Source organism: Xylocopa sonorina, chromosome 1, assembly GCF_050948175.1.
Source record: "Xylocopa sonorina isolate GNS202 chromosome 1, iyXylSono1_principal, whole genome shotgun sequence".
In the NCBI taxonomy this organism is placed as follows: domain Eukaryota; kingdom Metazoa; phylum Arthropoda; class Insecta; order Hymenoptera; family Apidae; genus Xylocopa; species Xylocopa sonorina.
The window spans coordinates 18949991-18972636 of NC_135193.1; the positions used below are offsets into that span (position 1 = coordinate 18949991).

The window sequence follows — 22646 nt, forward strand, 5'->3', positions numbered from 1 at the left end:
CAATTTCAGTCCTTGTTCGTTTCGTTAAATAATAGTTTAAATAATCTACTCGATTGTAGATTTTATCCAAGCAATGTTCGAGGAAACTTTATCGTACAACCGAGGCCTCTCGACGCCCGCTTTCGAGCAGGCTATTCGCCAACTACTGACGCCCGTCAGCGCCCATCTTTGACCGTCCGATTGGAGACACAACATTGGACTACCGGCAACCTCTTCTTCCTGTGAACATCGAATTAATAGTAATGAAATGAGAGAACTACGTATACTGTATAACATTGTTATCGAAAAGATATCTAATGAATTATTGATTTAACATCTTTTTCAGTTTTAAGATTAAACCAACAACCAGGTCATACGTATACGTAACAAGAGTTCAGTGATTCCTCTCCACTGCCTACGTTTTTTTTCGTAACGAAATGACGATCGTCGACAGATTAGATAAGCGGTAACAGTTCAGTTAATCAAACATTCAATAAAGTCTCGTTGCAATAAGGTCAGTTCTACTGTATATGATAATGTTACGGCGAGTTACTTACGTTGCAGTCGTCAGTAGAATAGGCCGGTTCCGTGCAGACGCTGTTTACCGATGCGATACTAATGTTTTCGCATCGCTCCATCGCGCTGTGCCTAAGCTGTACCCTCTGTAGTAAATCTCCTGATAAAAACAGAACATTTTTTTCTCATCAGACTCGAAGAATTATTCCGCTGATTTATGTTGATCTTTCTTTCTTTCTCGTACAAAATAAATCAACAGATAATGAAACGGAGGAAAATACGAGTGGTATAAATGGGGCGCTCGTCTAAACGCGCGACGAATTGTAAAACGCATACGCTCATTCGTCAAAAGCCTGCTCGAATGCATCGAGCGTTACGTGTACACGCAAGCGTATTCCGATGCGTATCTACACGGCTAATTACTCGATTACGAGAACGCTGATCGTTCGATTAATTCACCTGTCTTAACGATTATACAACCATAGCAAACAACCGTTTGCTTCATTTTATTCAGAGAATATATAAATGATGCAATTCGAAATTCCGCGTTCAGCTTGGCTTTCTCGATTTAAACTCGAGAAAGTAATCATCGACGTGTAATCCGGTATAGTTCTAAGCAACCCTTTAAGGACAACGCAGCGACATAATCTTTACATAACCATAGAAATCGAAGGTATAAAATGATACAAACGAGTGAATCAATAGGACACTTACGATTTCTAGCCCACCCAAGAGTGTTGCAATGGGATGCGTTCGTCGGTGGATCCTGATTCGAGGGTAAGCAAACAGGTCTCACGAAATCGGAGAACGTGGTCACAGGTCGATCAAGCTTCAACAGAACGGTGGTGCTCCCTTCGACTGGTGACTTAATCATACCCACGATTCTACGCTCCTGCTGCCACGGCGATGTGCTCGACAATCGAACGGTGCCCATCCTCGCGGACCATTCCGCCTTTGGCTGACTGCGTTTCGATTATCACAAGAGAAACGATCGTTACGTAAAGTTATCAACAGCTTGTTAATCGCAGCAAGATGAGTTAACAGTGATACGCACCCTTGAAAACAAGACGCCGTTGTGATCAACCAATTTTCCGCGACGAGCGTAGCATCGCAGACGTGCACTTCCTCCTTGAACAGAGCGACGTGCCAAGGCCAGTCTCCCGGTTCAGCCATCTTATTCAGACCTCTATTGCCGGTCTTCGCGTGTAAAGACTGCACGCCGCACTCTAAACATAAATCACACGTTCGGTGATTCGCGTGAACTTGAGCAGCAAGAAAGCTCATACGAAATCCCTCGTACCGAGCTCGGAGCATCGGACGTACATGACTTCCTTGCTCGGACACGGCGCCCTGACGAACGTGATCTCCGTGGCCGATGGGTCCTCCATGTGCACGTACTGAACGTCCTCCTCGTCGTCGACGCGAACCTCCACGGATTTCACTCCGCTACGATAGAACAGTCAGCTGCGTTCTCAAAGACCGTTAAGCGTCCGTCGTTAAAATCGAGACGTGGCGTGTACTCACGTGTAAGTCAACAGACTGCACAAAGAGCTGGCTGCGGTTTGGAGAACCGTTTCCATTTCCGTTCCAGGTAGGGTCGCGTTCAGATTGGCGGTGCAGAGTTTGCCAACGGTACCCTTTTCGTTGAATACCACGAACCCCTCGCTGTTGTACTTGGCGGCGAACGGCGTGTCCGACGGCTGCGACTTTACGAATCGAATGCTCGGCGCCAGGAACACTAACGACAGGTAAAGAGATTGGATACATGAGGAACGCGAAAGCCACTGTTATCGTATGAAACGGGTCCTCAGGTAAAACGATACGTACGACAATCCTTCTCGTCGCTGCCGTTCGCGCAGTCCACCTTTCCATCGCATCTCTTGCCGCGCGGAATGCAACTTCTACCTACACCGCAGTGCATGTGGCCGTCGCGACAATAAGCGCAATTTTTCTCGTCAGAAAGGTCAGGACAGTCGATCACGCCGTCGCAAATTCTCGGCGACAATGCCTTCGCCTGAAGTGCCTGCACGCACCCTGCGAGAACGCAATTCGTATGGATTCGAGCGAGGCCTGCTCGTGTCGGGCACGCCGGCAGCGATCGTTTACGTTCGTTTACCTGGTTTCGCTCTGCAGCCACCCTGGTCCGCGTACTCCGGGAAATTCGAGCAATCCAGCAGCCGTTTGATCCGCTCCGGAAGCCGGCTTCCGCAGCCGTTCCAGAACTCCCTGCAGAAACTTCGGCACGGTAGCTGGAGCAGGTCTTCCGGCTGATTCGACACGCACGCCGGTTGCAAAACCTGGCACACGAAATCGTAGGCCAATCGGTAACATTCCGCGTCGACTAGTTCCCTGTAATGGAGACCGTTCGTGGAATGACTTCCTCGTTACACAAGTCGGTTTCCTTAAATTGGCTTATTCGATTTATACTTCATTCGTAAAGTACAGGTTCGTATATAATTTCCTTTCCTCGACGTTTAAATACGTACCAATCTGTGTCAATTCGAATTACAGACGCCACGATTGAAACAACACGACCGATCGAAACGAGGTGTATCGAGGCATGCGCGCGGAGTAACGCGAAAGGAAAGTTCCGCTAGGAGATCGAGGGGTTCGATATGCACCTGAAAGCGATCACGTCCTCTTCCACGTCGGCCAACGAACGGTGCCCCAGCACGTTCGGGTAGGAGGTGATATTGTACGGCAGGTGCTTGCAGTAAACCAGATCCAAATTGCTGCATCTTCTAGGAGGCGGCGGCGTGGTCGTCGGCGGTTGAGTCGATACGGTCGTTTGCAGACCAACCGGAGCGTTCAGTGCTTTCAAGCTCTCCTGAACCTCGAGGCTCTGCTGATCGATCGACAGATTCGTTAAGTACTTCGAAGTCTCAGGATTGATCTCTCTCGCTAGAATTTCGACGACGTCGGCCGTGGCGATCGTTTGATACCGTGGATCGAATCGAATGTCGAAATGTACCACTAAATCGCCACCCTCGGATCTGCACAGGTTTCAAAATATATACGGCGTTCATTGTCGAGCGTTAAAAATGATAAACACCGCGAGATCGTTCGTTTTCAATCGCTTACCCGTCCAACGCCAATACTTCCACTGCGAGGAAAGAGACTTTCAGCCAGCTGCGACGGAAGATGAGGTTGAGCCGATCGCGATACTCCCGAGATCGTATACGAAATGCTTCTGTAGAGGGGTCTGCCAGCTCCGTGGCGAAGGAATCTCCTTCGATCACTCGGAATGTCGCCAGGAAGATCTGATCACCCGGAGGGTCCGACGTTAGGAACGTGTCTGGAAATACACCGATCACATGCTGGCGAACTGTCTGAGCGATTACTTTCGACAATTATGTCAATATCGACGGTAACGTTCCTTCGATAATTCTCGCTTAAATTAATCAGTAGTAACGGAACTGAAATACCGCTGCAAAATAGACGATTAAAGGAGCAACGATTTTTACACGTACCGAACGTTTACGGAACCAGCAGAGTTTTTCCTTCACTCGAGAAGGAACGAACAATGCGATTTCACCTCGGACCAATCGATCGTTTTCCATTCTACTACACAAGGAGAAATGTTGCTCGCATAGCTAATCAACAGTCGACCACTTTCTAATGGCCTATCGGTTGCCTCGATAATTAATCGTTCCGCGGTCGGAACCGTTTCTTTTCCGACTATTTTCCAGCGCGCGGTTAATATTCGGCTAAATCGTTAAAAGGTAAGCGCGAACGAGGGAATCGAGGGCAATCGAGCGGCTATAGCTCGACGTCTCGAAGGCTCACCTTTCACCATACCTTCGGTTCCGATCATTTTTACAGCGGCGCGGAGATTACTTGTCCGCTGGGGCCGGCGATACGATTTCTCGCGGGCGATCATCCGCGGGTCCCGCGGAGCGATCGCGCGAGCCAGCGGTCCCGTTTTTACTCGGAAGCTGCTCTTTCCAGCAGCGCCGTGCGCCGCTCGTTTTCCCTTTTACCGCGAAACGGGACGGCGAGCGACGGTCCCGATGAGCCGCGACGCGGCGATCCCGCGACTCCTCGAGCGCCGCCATTACTTTCGAAAGGGGAATTCGGATGATACGCCGAGGCGAGGCGACTCGAAATGATCCAAGGACACCTATCCCCCCCCTTTGGAGGTCGACCGTTGGAGGGGTGCGCAAGGGAGATGGCTCGACAACTCGGTCAGACCGTTAGCTTCGCTACTTTCAAGGCCTCTGGCTGCTCGCCTGGTCCCCGGACTCGCAACCGTGCATCTTCTTCGACCTTTGCCTCTTTTCACCCGCGGGCAATGAATAACAACGACGTCGTCTGCACTTTGTGCTTCGCCCTCGCCTCGCCACGGTTCACCTCGCTTTCTTTTCACGCGGAACTTTTCGATCCCGTCACAGAGAGAGAGAGAGCTCTTTCGAATACGTTCGATGCGAGGTCGGTGCATGGTATCGAGGAGAAGGTGCTTTCGAGTGACCGAGTTGATCGTATATTATGCACACGTATAATCTACAAGCATCGAGTGTAGTGGTACGCTACGTGTTCGTTGGAAAATCTTGATAACACCTATCGAGTGCGTTACGAGAGAACGAGTATGTATTTATACGTAATATGTAGGAGAGAAAAAAACAAATGTACGTCTTCAGGGTCTCGTGATCGCGCCGTACGTGTTAACCAAGCGTACCGTGACGTGACGCGTCTAAATCGCCACCGAACGGAACGTCCGATCGGTGTACGTGAACGCGTTTTCTCGGTAACTCGGTCGGACCGTTATGTTTGCGCGCTGAAAGACCTCAATGGGCTTTGGCCGCATCATCCTCCTCTCCTCTTGTTCGTTTCGTTCCCCTACCCAGAAGAGGAAAAAAAAGGACCGGCCACGCCAAGATCGACGCGCGCGACAACGATTCTTCTCTTCCTCGATCGTATCGTTCGCCAGCTGTTCGCCAACGACGTCCCCAGTGCGCGTCACGCCGCTCGCTTTCGTTTCCAGCCCCTTCGCGTTTGCCGCGGGACCATTTAAATCCACCTATTTAACATTCGACTCCTCCAGGCGTTCACCGTTAACCGTAACGCGAATATCGTCGGCGCACTCGCGTCGATTAGGTGAATGGGTCTTCCATCGCGCGGTACCATGACTCTTCCGTTCGTCGCGCGGATCGAACGCGAATCCCAAGGTGAAGTACACGGCACGCGTGCTCGCTGGTGGAAGAACGCGGTTTTTTATCGCGGACAAAGGAAGACGTCGATCACGCGTTTACGCTCGGCGAAACGCTCAGACACCGTGGCGAACTAGTCCGTGTGTTCCGTAGCAATTTCATGGCTAACGGAGAGAGGAGCGACGTCGTGCGAGCGTCGATCGTTGGTTAACCGTGGCGGCGGTGCAGTTTCATTTACGGGATCGGTTGGATTACATATAAGCCTCGCGGAGAAAGCTGCGAACCGTTTACCGTGTTTGCGATTTCTCGACCGATCTCGCGGCCGATCTTCGCGCCAGATATACAACGCTCGAACACCAGAGGTTATTAATTGTTTCTAATTTTAAATCATGCGTCCCGCGCGCCGTTGATTTCTGCTGGCTGCGCGGCGGGTATTTTAGAACGTCGTACCTTGATCGCGACTGCTATCAGATAACATTCACCTACGGATGGAATACATTAAATCCGTACGTGCTAGTTAAGATAATTATTAGAGAAAGAGATCGATGGTTTCTTGTCATTAACCGCCAACTGGTCCCGGGTTATTGTTCATCAGATTGAATGAATACGGTTAACCACCGAATTAACTAACCTTTATATAACGCTACTCGAGGCGAAACAGCTCAAGGTACTTTCGAATCGTGGTACACTGTTTATGGCTGTACCTTATCGTTTGGTAATAACAGTAATAGTAAAACTAAATACTCGCAGAGAAGCAACCGCGTTATACTCACAGCCAAGGTATATGGAGACGCCGGAGAAGAGTAGAAAGAGCAGAAACGCGGCTAACACGCAACATCCGCATCGATACTGTCCGCCGAGTTTCCTCGTGAATCGAATATCGCTGTCCGAGGAGAGGATCGAGCTCGGAGTCCCGGCACGGCTGAATCTCCTTGTGCTCACCGTGCTCACCGATATCTGAAAACGAAACGGGCATCTGATTCGTGGCTACGTGGCAACCGCCGAGCTCGACGGAACGACGTGACGAAAGTTACGAAAGAAGGATCGATCGGAACGTCAGATACGTCCGCGTGTACCACGGCGGTTGGTACCCTCGGTGGGTTCTCTCCGTTGAGAGGTACGCTCAGGAATCATTCCATCGCGGGCCCCTCCTTTCTTTTGCCCCTAGATTCGTTCCGCAGGCACGAAAGAGCAACCATTGCCGAGGCACGACTTGCATTAAAACGATCGCCGTGCACTTCCGTCTTACGAGCCAGACGAGACGCGAGGCGGCTGGCTGACCCCTCTTCGAGAATTAACTACGAGCCGTTTGCAATCGGGTCGCGTCGAAGGGGGCTATCGTTTTGAAACGTCGCGATCGATGATCGCGCGAAGGCAATTCTCGAAATGATACGTTGCGCAACCGAGTTCTCGATTATCCAGGATTCGAGTTGCGTGCGATTTCACGCGTGCATTCGCGGCTCGCAGCACGCTGTGTACACACGATTATGTGGAACGTGCGTTCGAGCAGACGCATTCAGCTTCGGGTGTAACGAGCTCTTGTTCTGGGACACGCGCGTCCAAGAGCGTAAGCGTCCGTGTAATCGTCTCGCCACCGATGCGCGTGCACATTCGTCACCAACACGGACTACAGGCTATGCGCCTTCTGTGTACGTATATTCATTCCCGTGAATGCACGAAGTCGGCACAAAGAGGCCTACGCCCTCGTTCAAATGTTACGCTCGGCACACGCTCCTAACTCCGTGCCAGGGAACCGGTGAATCGCGCCTTTTCCTGCAGATACCAAGATATCGATGCTTCGTTCGACGCGCTCCGAGCAGTCGTTGAACGTCGTCGTTCCCTCTTTAAAAGTCAAACTTCACCACCAATTGTGCGAGAACCGTGCGAATGCTTCTGCCATCGAGGACGATGGAACATCGTCGTGACGAAAAAGTTGCGAGAGGAGAACAAAGATCTCGCGGACTAAATTTTGTCACGCTCCTTGTTTTCTCCCCTGTTACCCCCACCGCGGTAATCGCGGCGAAGAAAATTGCAAGTCACAGATCGAAACGATAAACCTTGGTACCCGTGGCTACGTGCATGTTAACAATCGAAGTTAAACGCAAATCGCGATTTTGTTCGGGCGTTACGTAAGAAATCGCGATCGAGGCGCAAGGGGTGCCATTGGCGAACAATGGCCGCCGAGATGCATTACGAAAGCCGAATGAAAGTTTGAGCGGGGAACCTTCGTATTCTTTTTAACCTAGTTCGATAGTCCAATCTTCGGGGTTTTTACTCCGAACTCGATCGTTCGCAATTAATGAAACGCGCCATTGCGCGGATACCCGCGATGACGATTGTAGTACCGTTGCAACGAAAATTCTTTAACGAACGGTGCACGCCGGTAAAAGTATTTCTTTCCACGGCGATGCATCGCGGCGGAAAGGTCAAGAGACTCGATCTCTTCTTGCGAGAGAAACGGCACCTTCTGACGAAACACCTTCCGACGAATGATCCGCAACGATGGAGAACGAGAAACTCTTCCAAGAGGACGCCTGGCGAAGAGTTTCGCGATTATTCGTTAAATGGTCCGCTTAGTGGCAGGAGAATGGCCCAACGATCGAGGTCCAAACGTGTGTCAGATCGGTGGCCAACATTGAACGTCGTCAAAAGACGAAACCGAGCAGAGATCGGTCGAGGAGATCGCGATGCGCTTGGTCTAGTTTCGCGTCGGGGATACTTCCTGCGGCGGACACGGTCGATGACTTCAAGTCCGAGAAAAATCAAGAGCTGACAGCGCGGCGCATTACCGAAGCGCTTTCCATCGGTGTAGAGAGTCGAACGATGATCGTTCAACCGTGCCGACGAATCGAAACGTCTCTCCACCGCTTTCTGATTTTCACCGGGCGGATGCGACGCCCCTGTCGCGCGTTTCCCTCGTTCGATCGTCGCAGGGACAGCGCGCGTTCGAATCCCTCGAGATAAGAATGGCCGTCGATCGGACGCGTCCGTCTGTCACGGGAAGAAACGGTGTCATCGACCCAAGGAAAGAATCTACCAAGTTTCATTGGCTCGCCCGGTTCCCCGTGACTTTCTTCACCGTTATTACACCGTTATTCCAAACGTCTGCCTACCTTTCCAAAAGAGCGAGAATCTAGGAACAAGTTCTTTGCTTGCTTTAAATTACAATCGGTTAGCCGTGCGTTCCTGGTGCATATGGATTGCTTTGGGCACGCTGGTGCACTGCGCAACGGCAAGAGTAGCAGTAAAACTCGAGTACAGAGTCGAGGTTATCGCTGTTTAGCGAGCCTCTCGCATCGACGCGAATGGCCAAGCGTATTGTCATCTTAGAGCCCACGGTTGGCGTATACCGCGTCTCGTAACGGGTTCTTTAAAAAGTGACCCGCCGCGCGGAACCGTACTCTCTGGAAATTTGTGTCGCGATCGAGCGACTCGCGCATGCAGGATTCGATTCGAGCCGGTGCCGAGGAATCGCGGGGACACGTGATAAATGTCATTCGCATATTTCGACGGGAGAGCCGATCGCGTGATCGGTCGCCGCTAGTAAAGTAACGGTACGCACGCGTCTAGAGGAGAGCCGATGACTGGGCCCAACCCTTGTCGACCCAGCCCAGCTAACGCATCGCTCTTTATTTCATTCAACCTAGTTTCCCGCCAAGTGCGTAGGCATTCGGGGTCAATGGAGAACAGGGTCAACGTATCCGCGGAGTAACCGATGGAAGTTGAACGTCTCGTTCGTCTACGCCGCCGCGTTTCGCATCAAAGGTGATTCAAATGCCTGTTTGCGAAACTCGCCGGGTTGCCGCAACGACTGTGCGCGCGCGCGCGCGTGCGCGAGTAATTCGGTTAACGACCGCCGCGCAACGAAACCGCGAAAATAATTCACGCGGCGTCGATTTACCATTTCTTTGCGGGTCGTTTCTTGCAGCCACCAGTCGCGAACCGTGTCAACGGTGTATCCTGAAAGCTACCACCGGGTACGAACGTGGTTCCGCGTTGCACCGCGTCTACCTACTTTCGTGCCAGACAATGCCCATTTCTGTCCATGCTCATCGTTTCTCATCGATCTTACATTTTTTCCTTCACGTCCGATTTCACACGGGGGCCAACCGCGTTAATTAAACCGCGAGTAGGTAACGAGGAAAGCGCGTGCAAGGGGAAAGTGCGCCGCATTCGTCTCACCTTCGAGTCCCACGAGCTCTTACGCTTGTGCTCCATCGCGACGGTCATCTTCGTGCCGTTGATACGATTCCCTTCAGCTCCATCAACGTTTCTTCGGTGTATTCGCCGCGTGAAGGCGTGCCAACGTCATTGTCGTCGTAATTCGAACCTCGTCACGCCCGGTTAGCGTTCGTCACCGATTCTCGATAATCGATATTACCCCGTTACTCTTTTTTTCTTTTTTTTTTTTTATCACACTGCACCAAATACCTCGGATAGTACTGTTCTGTTCGCGAGGCGACAACTTTTCCCCCGAGAAGGGTTAAGACAGCTCCCCTGCGAGTACTTCCGCGTCCACTTTGTGCCTTCTCGTGCACCGAATTACTACCGTTCGGCTCTTGATACCTGCGCAAAAAAGTAGCAATTACAACGCGATGAGGCACGCGCACACTCGGAGATACAACATTCCACGGCACTGTAAACAATCGAGGAAAAAATCAGTACACGTGACACGGAGTAACGCGATATTTCGAAAACCTGATTCAGAAGCAACGCTCGACACTGTTACATTAACCGCGGTACTACTTGAAACCTACAACCGGTCCCTTTCGATTAAACACACGCGCGAACCCGCTTTCCTGCGCGCTACACCCTTTAACAGTTAAATCTCTCCTCCGACAATGTATCTGATAGCGAACCCCCTTCTCGAGCAACGAGTCGAGCGATCTATATAGACGACAGGTGGATACGATAATGATCGTAGCCGTTGGAGAAGGTTTCGGTTCGATTATCCGTTGTAAAAAGGTGGCGAAAAAAGAGAACGCGAGTTGTTCGACGGTATCGATATTACGTAAATATGTAACAGTTCGATCGGCGAGACGGTTCGGAAACAATTTCTTCGAGCAAGTCGGAGCCGACTGCGAGCCAAAGGAGATTGTCCCGAACGAAACCAGACTGCCAGGGGAACGGAGGCCCGCTTGCTAGATCGCTCCTTCGCTCCTGGATGCACTTTCACGTCATTACCGGTTTTCCACGACACGACGCGCCGCGCCGCGCCGCGACGTCACATTGAGCGTTGCATGCATCTAATTGAACTACCTGCGATCTTGCGCGAAATTGATCGGCACGCGGATACGCGCCATCCGCGTTCGAACGGCACGCGGGTACCGTCCAAGATATTCGAGCCGAGAGGGGCTGGTGTGTGGGTATGGTACATCGCGTCCGAATGTGAAAGGTTGACGAGGAAAAAAAAGCGAGGGAAAAAAGGTGAAGGTATCCCATCCGACGAACAAGGAATATTTTTAGCTTTAACCAGTTACCAAGGAATTTGGTTGCAGCCGAAACCACTCGTTTGGCTTAAACTTTTCAAGGGTAACTGGTCCAATTCTCGACTCTCTGTCGTGTATCCCCGCTCTTTTATTGTCTTTCTTATTGTCAATGAACTTAATAAAATGCTACGTATATTACGTTCTTGCTATACGGGTCAACTATCGAATTTCAAGGGTATCCGTGGATGGAAATCAACGCTACGCCTTCGAACGGTATCGATTTCGATCACATGCAAGCGCGCACTGATTTTTAATAACAAACCAGACAGCAATGAAAGGGAATACGTAAAAGTACGCGAATAGAAACATAATTCGAGAGAAAAGACAGAGAAAGCAGAAATAAAATAATTAGTGGACTTACCTTTGGTTTCCCTGTGACCGCGAATCTTCCAGCGGATGGTCGTGCGATCATCGTTTCCACCATCTATATCACTGCGCGCCTCATATTTTCATTCGATCCCCGTGCGACACGTTCCTCACAGAAACCCGAATGTGGGGTGGAAAAAAAACAGGAACCGAAATATTCACCAAGCTTTGTGCAGCATCACGATTTCATTTCACTCGAAAACGTCTGCTGTTACGCGATGACAGCTGTGTCTGTCGCACCGGAAGCGTTTCCCTCTTCGACTGCCGGGAACGTTAAGTCGGCCTTTCACACTCTACGAAGCAACCGAGAGCGCCCCTCAAGGCGATCCTCTTTCTTCGTGTCAGGGAAAGAAATAACCGTTAACGCGATACCCGAACCTTTTGGGAGCGAGATACACGCACGAATGTGCGCCACTCGGCAGCCAACCGCCGATTAATGACCTACGCGAGCGTACGTACGAGCAGTATACATACGCACGCGCCCTTCTCCGTCACAGGATCACCTCACGTATACCGTTCCATTACCTGCTCGCCGACTAATTGTTTACAATTCTATTCACTAAATTCTGTTCCTGTTTAGACTGTGCTCGTGGTAACGTCGCAACGCCGTTTCCTAAATTTCTGTCCGCTTCTTACAATTATGAACGATATAAAATATTCTCGCATCTAGATAATTAAATAACGTCGATACACTGTGTATTGTAATAAAAATAAAATTCTGGTGTCGTCGTACATGAAGAGTTCGTTCGTTCTCAGCTCCGCTTGGCATTCGTTCGTTTCCATGCTGGTAAGTAACTCATGAAACTGGTAGCATATTTGTCTGTTTACCCCTTTTACTTGTTATGGACTTAATCTGATGATCGATCAACGGTTTGAACGCGAGCAGACCGGTAGAAATCTATGCGAGGAATTCACTTGGAGTCGCTTTATACGGTTGAACGTGGCAAGTTGGCATATCCCAAGAAGGCTCTGACCCCATGGTGATCGCGCGCACTGCGTTCTCTCTTTTTCTTTCTTTCTCTCTCTCTCTCTCTCTCTCTCTCACTCTCTCGCTCTTTCTCTCTTTCTCTGCTCGCAGAAACCTCGTGCTGAAAGGTAAATAGAGATGAGAAATGGAACGTCTGATACAATTCGAATACTTAATCGTTCAGTTTATTCGTATGGACAATTAAACGATACATATACATGGTGTGTACGAATTATGTGTCTCTCTCTTAGGTCTAATACATCGACAGCGATCGCAGGCGCGTACAGAGCATCGCGCGAAGCAAAGTACCGCCACGATTGCGCAGCTACGTTAATGGTAATAATAAAAATTAAGTATAACTACCCTGTAAAATACGTAATGCGAAAGTTCATTGATATTTTATATTTATACTTGATTGTGATTCACTGATACTCGAGAATGATACTGTGGCGGTCCTACCACGTTCGATGCTGGATGCTCGTCAGCATGAACAGTTTCTCGAAACTTCTCACTTCTACCCTATATTTTACATAATAAAAATTCCGCGTTTACTTCACCATAATTCTCGTCTAAGTACTGAGATCTGTTAGATAATCTTGCTGACGAGTTTATCATAACAGGTCCAGGATAAACGCTCCTTCGTCTCTCTCTTCGTCTTTTTCCTTTCACATTCTTCTTATCTACAGGAGTAACGTAGGAATATTCTTTACCGACTAGCTCAGCAAGCATCCTACACCTGATGATCCTAACGTCGTACGAATACGCGGCAAAGACGCAAGCATCGCGAACAGACTTTGAATACAGCCACTATACCGTTGGCCATCCTAAGACAGCAGAGTTCAACAGTATACAGTTCAATAGCGCAATATTAAACAAAAGTGTCGCATATATTCAAAAGGCCGTCAGTATTTTATTCAACGCGCATCATTCGTATCGCGTGCACGAATACGCGTGATAACGACACGTGTGAAGCATTTATTCACGCAATCATTCCTCGCAATGATCAGTCCAACGATTACTTGACTAATTGCCTATTGCAACGTACTTAACATGCTTATGGCAGAGAGCGATTACCTATTTACACCGCTAACCCCCCCCGAGACACGACAGCATTGCAAGACGCTTGCTCATTAAGTCGGCAAGGAATTTTCCTACATTGCTCCTGCAGATAAGGACGAGAGAGAAGTTGGAGGAAAGAGACGAAGGAAAAAGATGAAGCGTTCCCATTTTGGGCCTGTTAGTCAGACTCATTGGTAAAGATACGTAACAAACTCGTGCCTTAGATACGGGAGATGATAGAGTTAAATCAGAATTTTTGTTACATAGGAATTATTAACGGCGCGAGCGAGAACTTGTGAGAAACGGTTCATGCTGACAATCATCTAGTAGCGGTTGCAGTAGGGCCCCCACACTTTATTATAAATATCTAAGGTACGGCATTGGTAAGTTGTATTATGTATCATATATTTATATATATTTGTATGTAGTCTAACACGATTTCGTACCCTGTGTCACTTTTACGTAAAAACAAGCTTTATAATTGCTCCGAATTGTTGTTCGCGTGTAATGGCTGTATGTGTGTGTGATGTGTGCTTCTATACCGTTGCTCGTACCGTATCGTTTCTCTAGGAACCTTTCGTTCCACGGTTTCTTCGTCAAAATTTCATTCGATCTGGATCGATAAAGGGTGAGAGTAAAACGACGATACTAGTCTTGTATTAAAATTACTTAAGAGCCTCACGAGTCCGTTTCTCTCTGGGGAGATATGATGCTGGCACAGTTTCAGAGATCGGTGTCGTACCAGGCTGCAACCTGGTCGTTATCTTGCGGCGGTGCGGGAAGCTCCCCTAAATGATCGAAGCTCAGGTCACCCTCGTGCGCTACGTCCATAGTGTCCATCGCGCCATATGTCGACCCTCCACCTATTTCCAACCCTTGCATCGAATCTACTGGTATCTGGTCATAACCTGTTTCGTACAAAATTTACGATGAACCCAATTCCGCTTAGCTCGGCTAATTCTACTACGTTAAATCGACAAGTACTACATTGTAAACGGTTTTGCTAAAAATTTTCTCAACCCAGTAGAGCACAACTTTACAACACTTTATATTCTCTCTACTGAGAAACATTTCTATTTCTCCATTCTTATCTGCTATTACGAAGCAAGAACAACAAAGGATAAACGATTACTTAAGATCGTCGAGTTTTCTATATACATGTTTCTTTTTTTCTTTTTCTTTTGCGTACAACATCGACGCTTTTAAAAACAGGGAGCACGTGAAACCAATGAAACTTGAAAAGGAAGAGATGACGAGTACCACAATGTAGCCACGAAAAGCGTTCAAATTCAACTCCAATGAAACAAAAAGAACAAACAGCAAAAATTTCAGTTTCGATCGGCGATAGACACTTGAGAACAAACTTTCATCGCGATACTTCTCTTCGCGATAGTAGAGTTTCGAGGAACGTATCTTATCTAATTACTTACGAGTATTTATCTATGCGTCTTTCCACCATAAAGAATTGTTCGATTAGAGGAGAAACGGTAAAAGTACAAATATACCATGCAAAAAGTTGTACAAATAAACGAAGAAAAGGAACAAGAGAAGAAAAACCACGCGGTGAGGACCCGTGTTGCGTGTCGGAAGAGGAAAAAAGCATTCACAAAACGTGCAGTACGTGTAACATATTTACCAAATTCAGTAATACTTGTGTAGTGACCAAATTATAAGATTGAACGTATGAGCTATGGAAAGCATACAGGAGGGCGTTTAGCGATTATTAACAAAGCACAGAACAGTACATGAGAGCTGAGTGTCACCTATGTTACTGCGAGATACTGTTGATAGCCTGTATTTTAATATAAGTCCGTGGGTTAAGCTGCTGTTAAAATAACACAGAATTAAATGCATTGCTTCCTTCTTATCGTCGATAATTCTTACAATTAGAGAGGCAGAACAGTTACGAACATATTCAATCATCTTATACCGTACCGATGATAGAAAGAGATGGGACACAATACAAATTGATATTCGATGCGAACGAACGAGGAAAAACTACTCGATCTCTTTCGAAATGAGTCACACGCCAGCGGATGACTCAAGGTAGGCTACAAGGCGTATCAAAAGTTTCAAAGATTACGTCGCGTTAATGCCGCGGGGCAAAGAGCACCGTAAAACGACCATGTTTGTAAATCCATCTACGTCCGATCGAGTGCATCGATCGTCCGAAAGCAATAATCGAAATAAAAAGGATAAGGCTCGGTGACTTACCTTGCGGTTGATACCCTCGACCTCCGTGGCTGCTGTGTACGCTAGGGGGTCCTTGTCCATACATACCATCATAGCCTTGATCAGGGCCAAGCATGTCCTGAAGAGATTAGGTAGCTCAGATCAACACAAAACGTATCTTCCTTTGCAGGGCGTGTCTTTAACAGCCGGCGAGACTCGCAGTATCACCGAGATAAGTCGCGTGTGATAATATCGTTTAACGGTGTTACAATACACAAATATGTAAAAGCCACGAATCAACCCGTGACACGTTCGTAGCGTTCGGAACTACATAATCGCGATATCTTATTATTCAGCCCGGGGGGTTGTTGGGGGGGGGGGGCAAGGGGGGCTGTAGGGTGGGAGGAGACACGAATGGTAACGAAACGCATTCTCATGCATAACGTAACGTTGCAAACTAAGGATCATAATAAAATCATCGCTGTACATTTATATTACGGGTTCCATTGCTCCATTAGGCACGACCCTGGGGCCTTCTTTGAGCTCGCTAATAAAGAATCCATTTCGAACGTACGATATGTGTTTGTTTTTTTTTTTGTTTTTTTCGACGTGTACGGAATGGCGTGAAGAAAGGATAAAGCATCGATCTGAATGAAAAGTTACGATGAACGCATACACAAGGCTTGTTAAAAATGTATGGATGGTATTCGAAAGTTTGTCGTCAATTCAATGTAATTAGGTTCGTACTTTTTTTCCCGCTAGACTCAATTTCACTTCGTAACGTACCTAAGTTGTGCGAACTGGAATAATGGATGACGGCATTCATTTTTGCTAACTATCTAGTTGTACACTTCTAAACTTACATGGAGGGGGCAGATTACGTATACAGGTGTGTATTACCTGTTCACTAGTTAAGATAAAATTACTCTATGTCGCTATTTATGTCATCGTGGCTTAATTTACTTAACACAATGTAACCAAACGTAAAAGAGAAAGCTTGGAAACAGCTAGACGGAATGACTTACGAACCGGTGACGAACTGTTACAGTGAATCTGCTTACCAACCTGATTCCTGGAATCGATTCGAAAGCTAGCACGATGTAGCGTGTATGTATCGAAGTGAATTTTAACGCAACAGCATTAGGCGCAATGTTACAAGGTGTTTATAAATGAATAAATTTAGCCACGGCATAAGCGAGGCATGCATCGACACAATGAGCAACGGTACCTGTAGATCTGGACCAATCCCGAAGTCAGCGTTGTTCCAAATGTTTGGGTCCTCGCGTAACAGAGAGTTGGTCAGCTCCATCGAGAGTCGCTTCTTGTATTCCTGTGGTTTGTCCTCGCTCATACGGAATAACACGGCCGCAGCGTAAGTCGCGACTCCTTCGTTCCTGGAGTGAAGCAGCTCTGTTAACGGCGCAGTAGCACCTTCCTGCTCGATCATCTCGGCGCCCTCCTTATCCGCTGCTAGCTCGCAAAGTACACCGGCTGCGACGCGTTGAATGTTCTCGATTTCGTTAAACAACAACTACGAACAGAGAACACGGCAAACGAGAATGCAAATCGAGACGGGTATTCAATGGTGAACGAGGCGTGCGTACAAACCTGTACGAAAATCGGGATCACGTTCTGAGATCTGATGATGACCCTATTGTGGGACTCCCTCGCGAGAATATGAAGCGCCCCTACGGTACCCTCCACGATCTCCTCCATCCGGACGCCACCATCCGCGTATGCACCCGACGTCTGCTGACTTCCGGTGCTCGCCACGGATGATCGTTGTTGCTGGAATGGAGAAATCGAGATCTCTTTTACCCGTCACCGTTCGAGCTTGCTATCGTTAGATCGTTGGATGGAGAATCGTTATTGGAAAAACGTGCTTACTCGTTGTGTCTCTGGGAAGGCACGCATCAAAAGCCTGACCAGATGATGGATCGCGCCGTGATCACGGAGCGGGCCATGATTCGCAGGACAGAGTGCCAAGTTGCGAATTAATCCTATTACCGCTTTGACGAGCGGCCAACGCGAAGGTGGATGTAAAAGCTTCACTATGACCTGAATACCATAGTTCAGACGAACAGAATTCTGTGCCATTTCTGCTTCCACGTGACGCGACGTTAAATGACGAAGCGCGCATACTGCGGGTTCGCTGATCTCTTCCCGACTGTCCGCATAAATGATCGTACGTACAAGAGCGTCGACACCTCCCACTTGGCATACAGTTACTTTGTTACGTTGATTATTGCATGTCAGATTCGACAATATACCAGCGGCACACGTGACGACGTTTACGTCGGTGGAGCTTAGGACTTGTACAAGACTCTGTAGTAAACCCTCCAGTCCATCGACTTTGGTGCCAGCGTCCGATAAATTTCGCAACGTCCACAAACAATTCTGGACGAGTCTCTGGCTTGGATTACCGAGATGCATCGCGAGTGCCTGCATGCCACCAGCTTCGACGATCACCGGTTTATTGCTAAGGCAAACGGACAACACTTTCAAGGCTCTCGAAGTCGTCCATAGAAGCTTCTCGTAATCGTAGGAACGCATAATGCGTACCAGCTCTATTGGTCCTTGAGAAGCTAATATGATCAATTTGCTCTCTTGATTGCCATACGCAAGAATTTGCAAGCAATCGGTTACTATTGCCAAAAATTTCACGTTGTCACGTTGTAGAAGAGCGACCATCTTTTGCAATCCGCCAGCAAGACGTACGGCCATTTTAGAACCATCTTGGTGCAAGAGTAAATTGTGAAGTGTCGTGATCGCGTAAAACAGTACGGACTCCATCGGAGAACTCAAAAGCTTCACCAGGGCGGGTATGCCGCCGCTTTTGAAAATTGCCAGCAGACCTTGTCTGTGATGCGATAAATTGTGCAACGTACCGACTGCCGCCTTTGTCGATTCGAGATCGTCACTGTTCGAAATGGCACGCACCAACGCAGCAACCATTTGCGAACTGTTCATAATAGCGTGACGAGATGCTTCCTTTTTGGAAAGTTGGTGAACCACCATTGCCGCCTTGGACACAACAACCTGATCCTCGTCGTTTAACAGTTTTATTAATTCTGGTATTGCACGTGTTGCAAGATCTGCGTCATCTTGATAGTTAATCAGATTGACAACTGCATGTTTCAACATTTGACTTGGCTCCGCAAGTCTCTGTACGGCAGTGGGTTGAGCAGGATCATACTGCGTAGAGGGAATTTCTATACCCTCTTCTAATGTTTCTGGAAACATTGCTGCGCGAACACGCTGAGATCTTGTGTGATTCAATTGTTGATTCATTTCATCAACTTGATCCTGAGTGAATCCCTGAGCGAAGCCTTGATCCAGATCGAACATCAACTGATCACCCTCCATCTCGTCGTACTCTTTGCCTGACAGAGACGGCGCTTGAGTGACAGCGCCTGAATGAATTCCTGAATCACCCATGTAGGAATTTTGCTGCCACATTAATGTCTGTTCTTTGGCAGAACCCATGGGTAGGTCGCCCAAACCTTGATAATTTTCATGAGACACTACAAAAATGAAAATAAGTAAAGTAATGGCGAACTTGCTGTGCAACTGTACATAATACACACCATCGGGTACCTATTAAGGTGATTTACTCACTTGGTCTGGATTGATTCGAAGACATTTGATAACTCATGGCTCCTACTGGAGAGTCTATCCACACCTGAAATAAAAGGAAACTATGCTGCACAGCTGTGAAGTGATTTGAACGGTGGTCGCGTGAAAGGACTTCTACTCGCGTGAAAAGTTAGAAAAAAAAAAGAAGAAAAATCGTAACGAAAAAAAAGAAAGAAAAAGGGAGGAATGATGTAACGCAAGATACTCGAGGTTGGAAAAAGACGTGTTAAAACGTTATTCGGAACATGTTGAGCGCAGCGTAATACAGGTCTGTCGAGTGACGCAAAACGAATAAGAAGAAAAAAAAAAAAATGTCTTCGATCTCACGACGCAAAGCTTATGCGGCTCGTCTCTCGTTCGGAGGATTCGAAGACGCCACGACGCGCGTAGGGTCAGCGCACTGTATCGCGAAGAATGGAAGGAGGATGCAACCGCACGGAATGTGGGCACGATCGAAAGATTCCTCTAAGCGTTCGTCGCAGCTTCCACTTTTATCTTGGGACACAAGCGGGGATCGCGTCCGGTTCGATCGAGAATACGACAGGGAATCGCATTTAGAGATGTACACGAGGCGCGAACGATGCCCGATTTCCAAAGGTAGAGGGACGCGCGTGGGCGTGCGGCACAACAAAGGCTCTGAGAATGCGATGTATCACCATTTTCCGAGGATCCACGAGCGGCGGAGAGTGGAGTGCGGAGAGAGTGGCAGGGAAGAGAGCGAAAACGGAAGGAAGGGGCAACAAGAGAGCTGACTACGATACACTAATGGAAGAGAGAAAGGGAACGAGAAAAGGGGAGAGAGGATGAACACTTTGACACACCCAGCGTAAACACCGCCGTCACGGAAATGACAATTTTTTTCCCTATCGGTCGATGTAATGGCGAATGATTAAATTCTACTCTGCTTACCGTGTCGCGAGGATCGACCGAAGGCGATTTCGTGAATCGTGCTCGAACGAAGACACGAATAACTCACTACCTTACGCTCGATCCACCAAATTCCCTTTTGCCCCCGACGCACAATCCGCCTATCTCTTCTCCGCACGGACCTCTTGGCCTTTCTTGCCTCGAATCCGTCAACTAAAGATGGCGGAAAACGACGCGGAACCGCCGATTCTACCGCCACCTGTCGCCTGCACTGATTCGAGGTTCCCAGCGGTGCTCATTCCCCGTAACGTAACCCCGATTACCCGCCTCCATCTCTATAGACGAATATTTATCGATTTTTACCACTCGCGAATACTCGATCCCGTCTAACTCAAACCCGCTCGCTCCGTTTCTCAGAATCCCCTGGCTAATTAATTCCCCTTTATCCGCTGTGCTTCCTTCGATACACGCGCGGCTTTGAGCACACGTATCGCGATTGCTGCTCGATGCACGCTGAATTTAAGGTTATAAGATGCCGCGAACGACAATTAAAAAATATTCGATTAAGCGTGGCCAGCCGTTCTCGAGTTTCCAGTTGCAATTTGCGCGAGTAAATTAAAGAATGCGTCCGAGTATTCGCCACGTACTTGGTGGCAAGAAAAAAAAAGAAAAAGGAAGGAATGCAGAACTGTTCCGCCGGTATGTTAGAGAAGCATATGCGTCATAATGAAACTAGCAATATTCTATGATGTTTCAATATCTCATGTATGAAGGGAGATTGAAGGATAATATGGTACAGTCGGAGAGATCAATTTCAATTAAAAGACAATTCCCCGGGACACGGCAATTTTTTAATGGATTCGTGGGTATTTGTCCATCCACGGTAGTCGAGAATTTCTGATCGAGTTCGGGAGTAAATCGTGCTGCTGGACAGCTAGAATGCGCACAAAATAACAGACACTGGAGTCCAAAGTAAAATATACTGGCCGTTTGGCGGGAACACCATTCGTTATCGGCTGCGCCCACGCCGATTAATTTTCGGATGCGTGATGGCGGTACCGTTCCTTCCGTTCCGTACAGTGATGATACATTTTATGTCAACGCTGATATTGAACGGATAATCGGAAAAAAGGAAAACGCGTTTTGAAATACATCATCGTGCCGATATTGAAATATCGGGGCGCAAAGCTTCCTGGAATAAATTTATGCCCATTCTTTTAATTAATAACGAGAAATAACTACGTTTCGCATAATTTGAAAGATAAACGAAATGGTTTCCTATTTCGATTCGCGTATACAAAATCTTGATCGATTTACCGGCCCCGTTTTTGCATTATCGAACGCGCCAACTCGTATTTCACCCAGAAATACGCGAGACGCAAGTGTGTACGGAATGTTATTCGCAAGACAAAAGTTATTCCAGAGTTGGAATCATCTACCTATCGCTCGAAAGTAATAATTACCTTTGCCTTTCCTTTAGCGTACAATGTATTCCCGTAGATTTCGCTTATTTTACGAGCCTAAAGAGGATTCGTACGGTCCGCGATCAAGCAGAGTACATTCATGATCGATCGATCGATCGACCGACCGACCGACCGACCGACCGACCAATCGATCCCAGACAGAGAGCGGAGAATCGACGGAGCTGTAGTTGAACAAAGTGGATCGAGGTTTCGTTCCGCTCGTTTGTCCGGCGGATTCTTTGAATTTCGCAGGGTCCTCGGAAAAAGCAAGGTATACACCGTCTTGAAGGCAGACCAGGTAGAGAGCATAGAGGGTGACAGATGCCCGTTCAACGGTGTGTCTCCCCACCTACGCGGCATGCTGCTGACACGAGCGTTTATGTCTGCATAAATTCTCATTTGAGCCCCGATAATAAAGTAAGCACACGAGGGGGACGGACACACGTTGCCCGGTTCGGCGAGCACAGGCTGATACATAGATCACCGTCGAACGCGGGGCAAGAAAAGGGGGAAGAGTCGGGCAGGGTTGCGAGAGAGAGAGAGAGAGGTACGGAGAGAGGGAGGGAGACGGGACGACGGGACGGGGACAGGGGGGGATGAGGAGCTGAAGGGGCTGAGAGGTTCGCAGGGGTGGAGGGACCAACGATGGCTAGGCATATATTTATGTGTATCTATATAAGGTACACACGGGCACACGTTGCCTCTCGAACGAGTCACTACACAAAGCTGGACACACACGCACGTACACAAGATTCCCGAGATGCAACGTGCTTAATTATATGCATTCTCAGAATCTGCGCTGCTCTCCACCGCTTAATGCCCGTGTATTCTGCAATGCTTCGTGTTTACGCGGCGAAAGGAAGGATAGTCACCGTACCTCATTTACCGTTCCAGTCTGGGGAGGAGGGACGCGGGAGGCACGGGGGCATCCGGGGCGGAGGGAAGAGACAGCTAATAGAAGCATATGAAAGTCGCGATTTCTCAG

At 48.3% G+C, this 22646-nt stretch overlaps 2 protein-coding genes across 6 annotated transcripts; both read right to left on the reverse strand.

The window, feature by feature from the left end:
* Positions 1-12: 12 nt before the first annotated feature.
* Positions 13-10030, reverse strand: LOC143427311 (atrial natriuretic peptide-converting enzyme). The gene is made up of 12 exons (XM_076901338.1): positions 9825-10030; positions 6416-6599; positions 3577-3790; positions 3117-3488; positions 2612-2844; positions 2323-2529; positions 2020-2233; positions 1796-1941; positions 1550-1721; positions 1210-1457; positions 537-655; positions 13-219 (listed from the first exon to the last, which is right to left on the reverse strand). Exons 1-12 carry the CDS (start codon positions 9870-9872, stop codon positions 46-48), a joined length of 2331 nt encoding a protein of 776 aa, XP_076757453.1. The 5' UTR covers positions 9873-10030; the 3' UTR covers positions 13-45.
* Positions 10031-12627: 2597 nt separating this feature from the next.
* Arm (armadillo) lies at positions 12628-20431 on the reverse strand. 5 transcript variants are annotated; one of them, XM_076909052.1, is made up of 7 exons: positions 20241-20431; positions 19314-19377; positions 17583-19219; positions 17304-17483; positions 16924-17226; positions 15738-15834; positions 12628-14431 (listed from the first exon to the last, which is right to left on the reverse strand). In XM_076909052.1, the coding sequence occupies exons 2-7, from the start codon at positions 19348-19350 to the stop codon at positions 14247-14249; spliced, it is 2439 nt and encodes an 812-aa protein (XP_076765167.1). In that variant the 5' UTR covers positions 19351-19377; positions 20241-20431; the 3' UTR covers positions 12628-14246. The 5 variants fall into 5 exon arrangements, with proteins under 5 accessions (XP_076765167.1, XP_076765166.1, XP_076765168.1 ...); XM_076909051.1 differs by lacking the exon at positions 20241-20431 and adding an exon at positions 19988-20112; XM_076909053.1 differs by lacking the exon at positions 20241-20431 and adding an exon at positions 19659-19960.
* Positions 20432-22646: the final 2215 nt, after the last annotated feature.

Coding starts and splice junctions, on each gene's coding strand:
- LOC143427311 (XM_076901338.1), bottom strand. CDS start 9,872: ATGACCGTCGCGATGGAGCACAAGCGTAAGAGCTCGTGGGACTCGAAG. Junction 2,234..2,322: donor CAGCGACGAGAAGGATTGTC/GTACGTATCGTT, acceptor ACCTGTCGTTAG/TGTTCCTGGCGCCGAGCATT. Junction 1,458..1,549: donor ACGGCGTCTTGTTTTCAAGG/GTGCGTATCACT, acceptor ATCGAAACGCAG/TCAGCCAAAGGCGGAATGGT.
- Arm (XM_076909051.1), bottom strand. Junction 19,220..19,313: donor TTCGAATCAATCCAGACCAA/GTGAGTAAATCA, acceptor TCATTTTTGTAG/TGTCTCATGAAAATTATCAA. Junction 17,484..17,582: donor CCTTCCCAGAGACACAACGA/GTAAGCACGTTT, acceptor TCTCCATTCCAG/CAACAACGATCATCCGTGGC.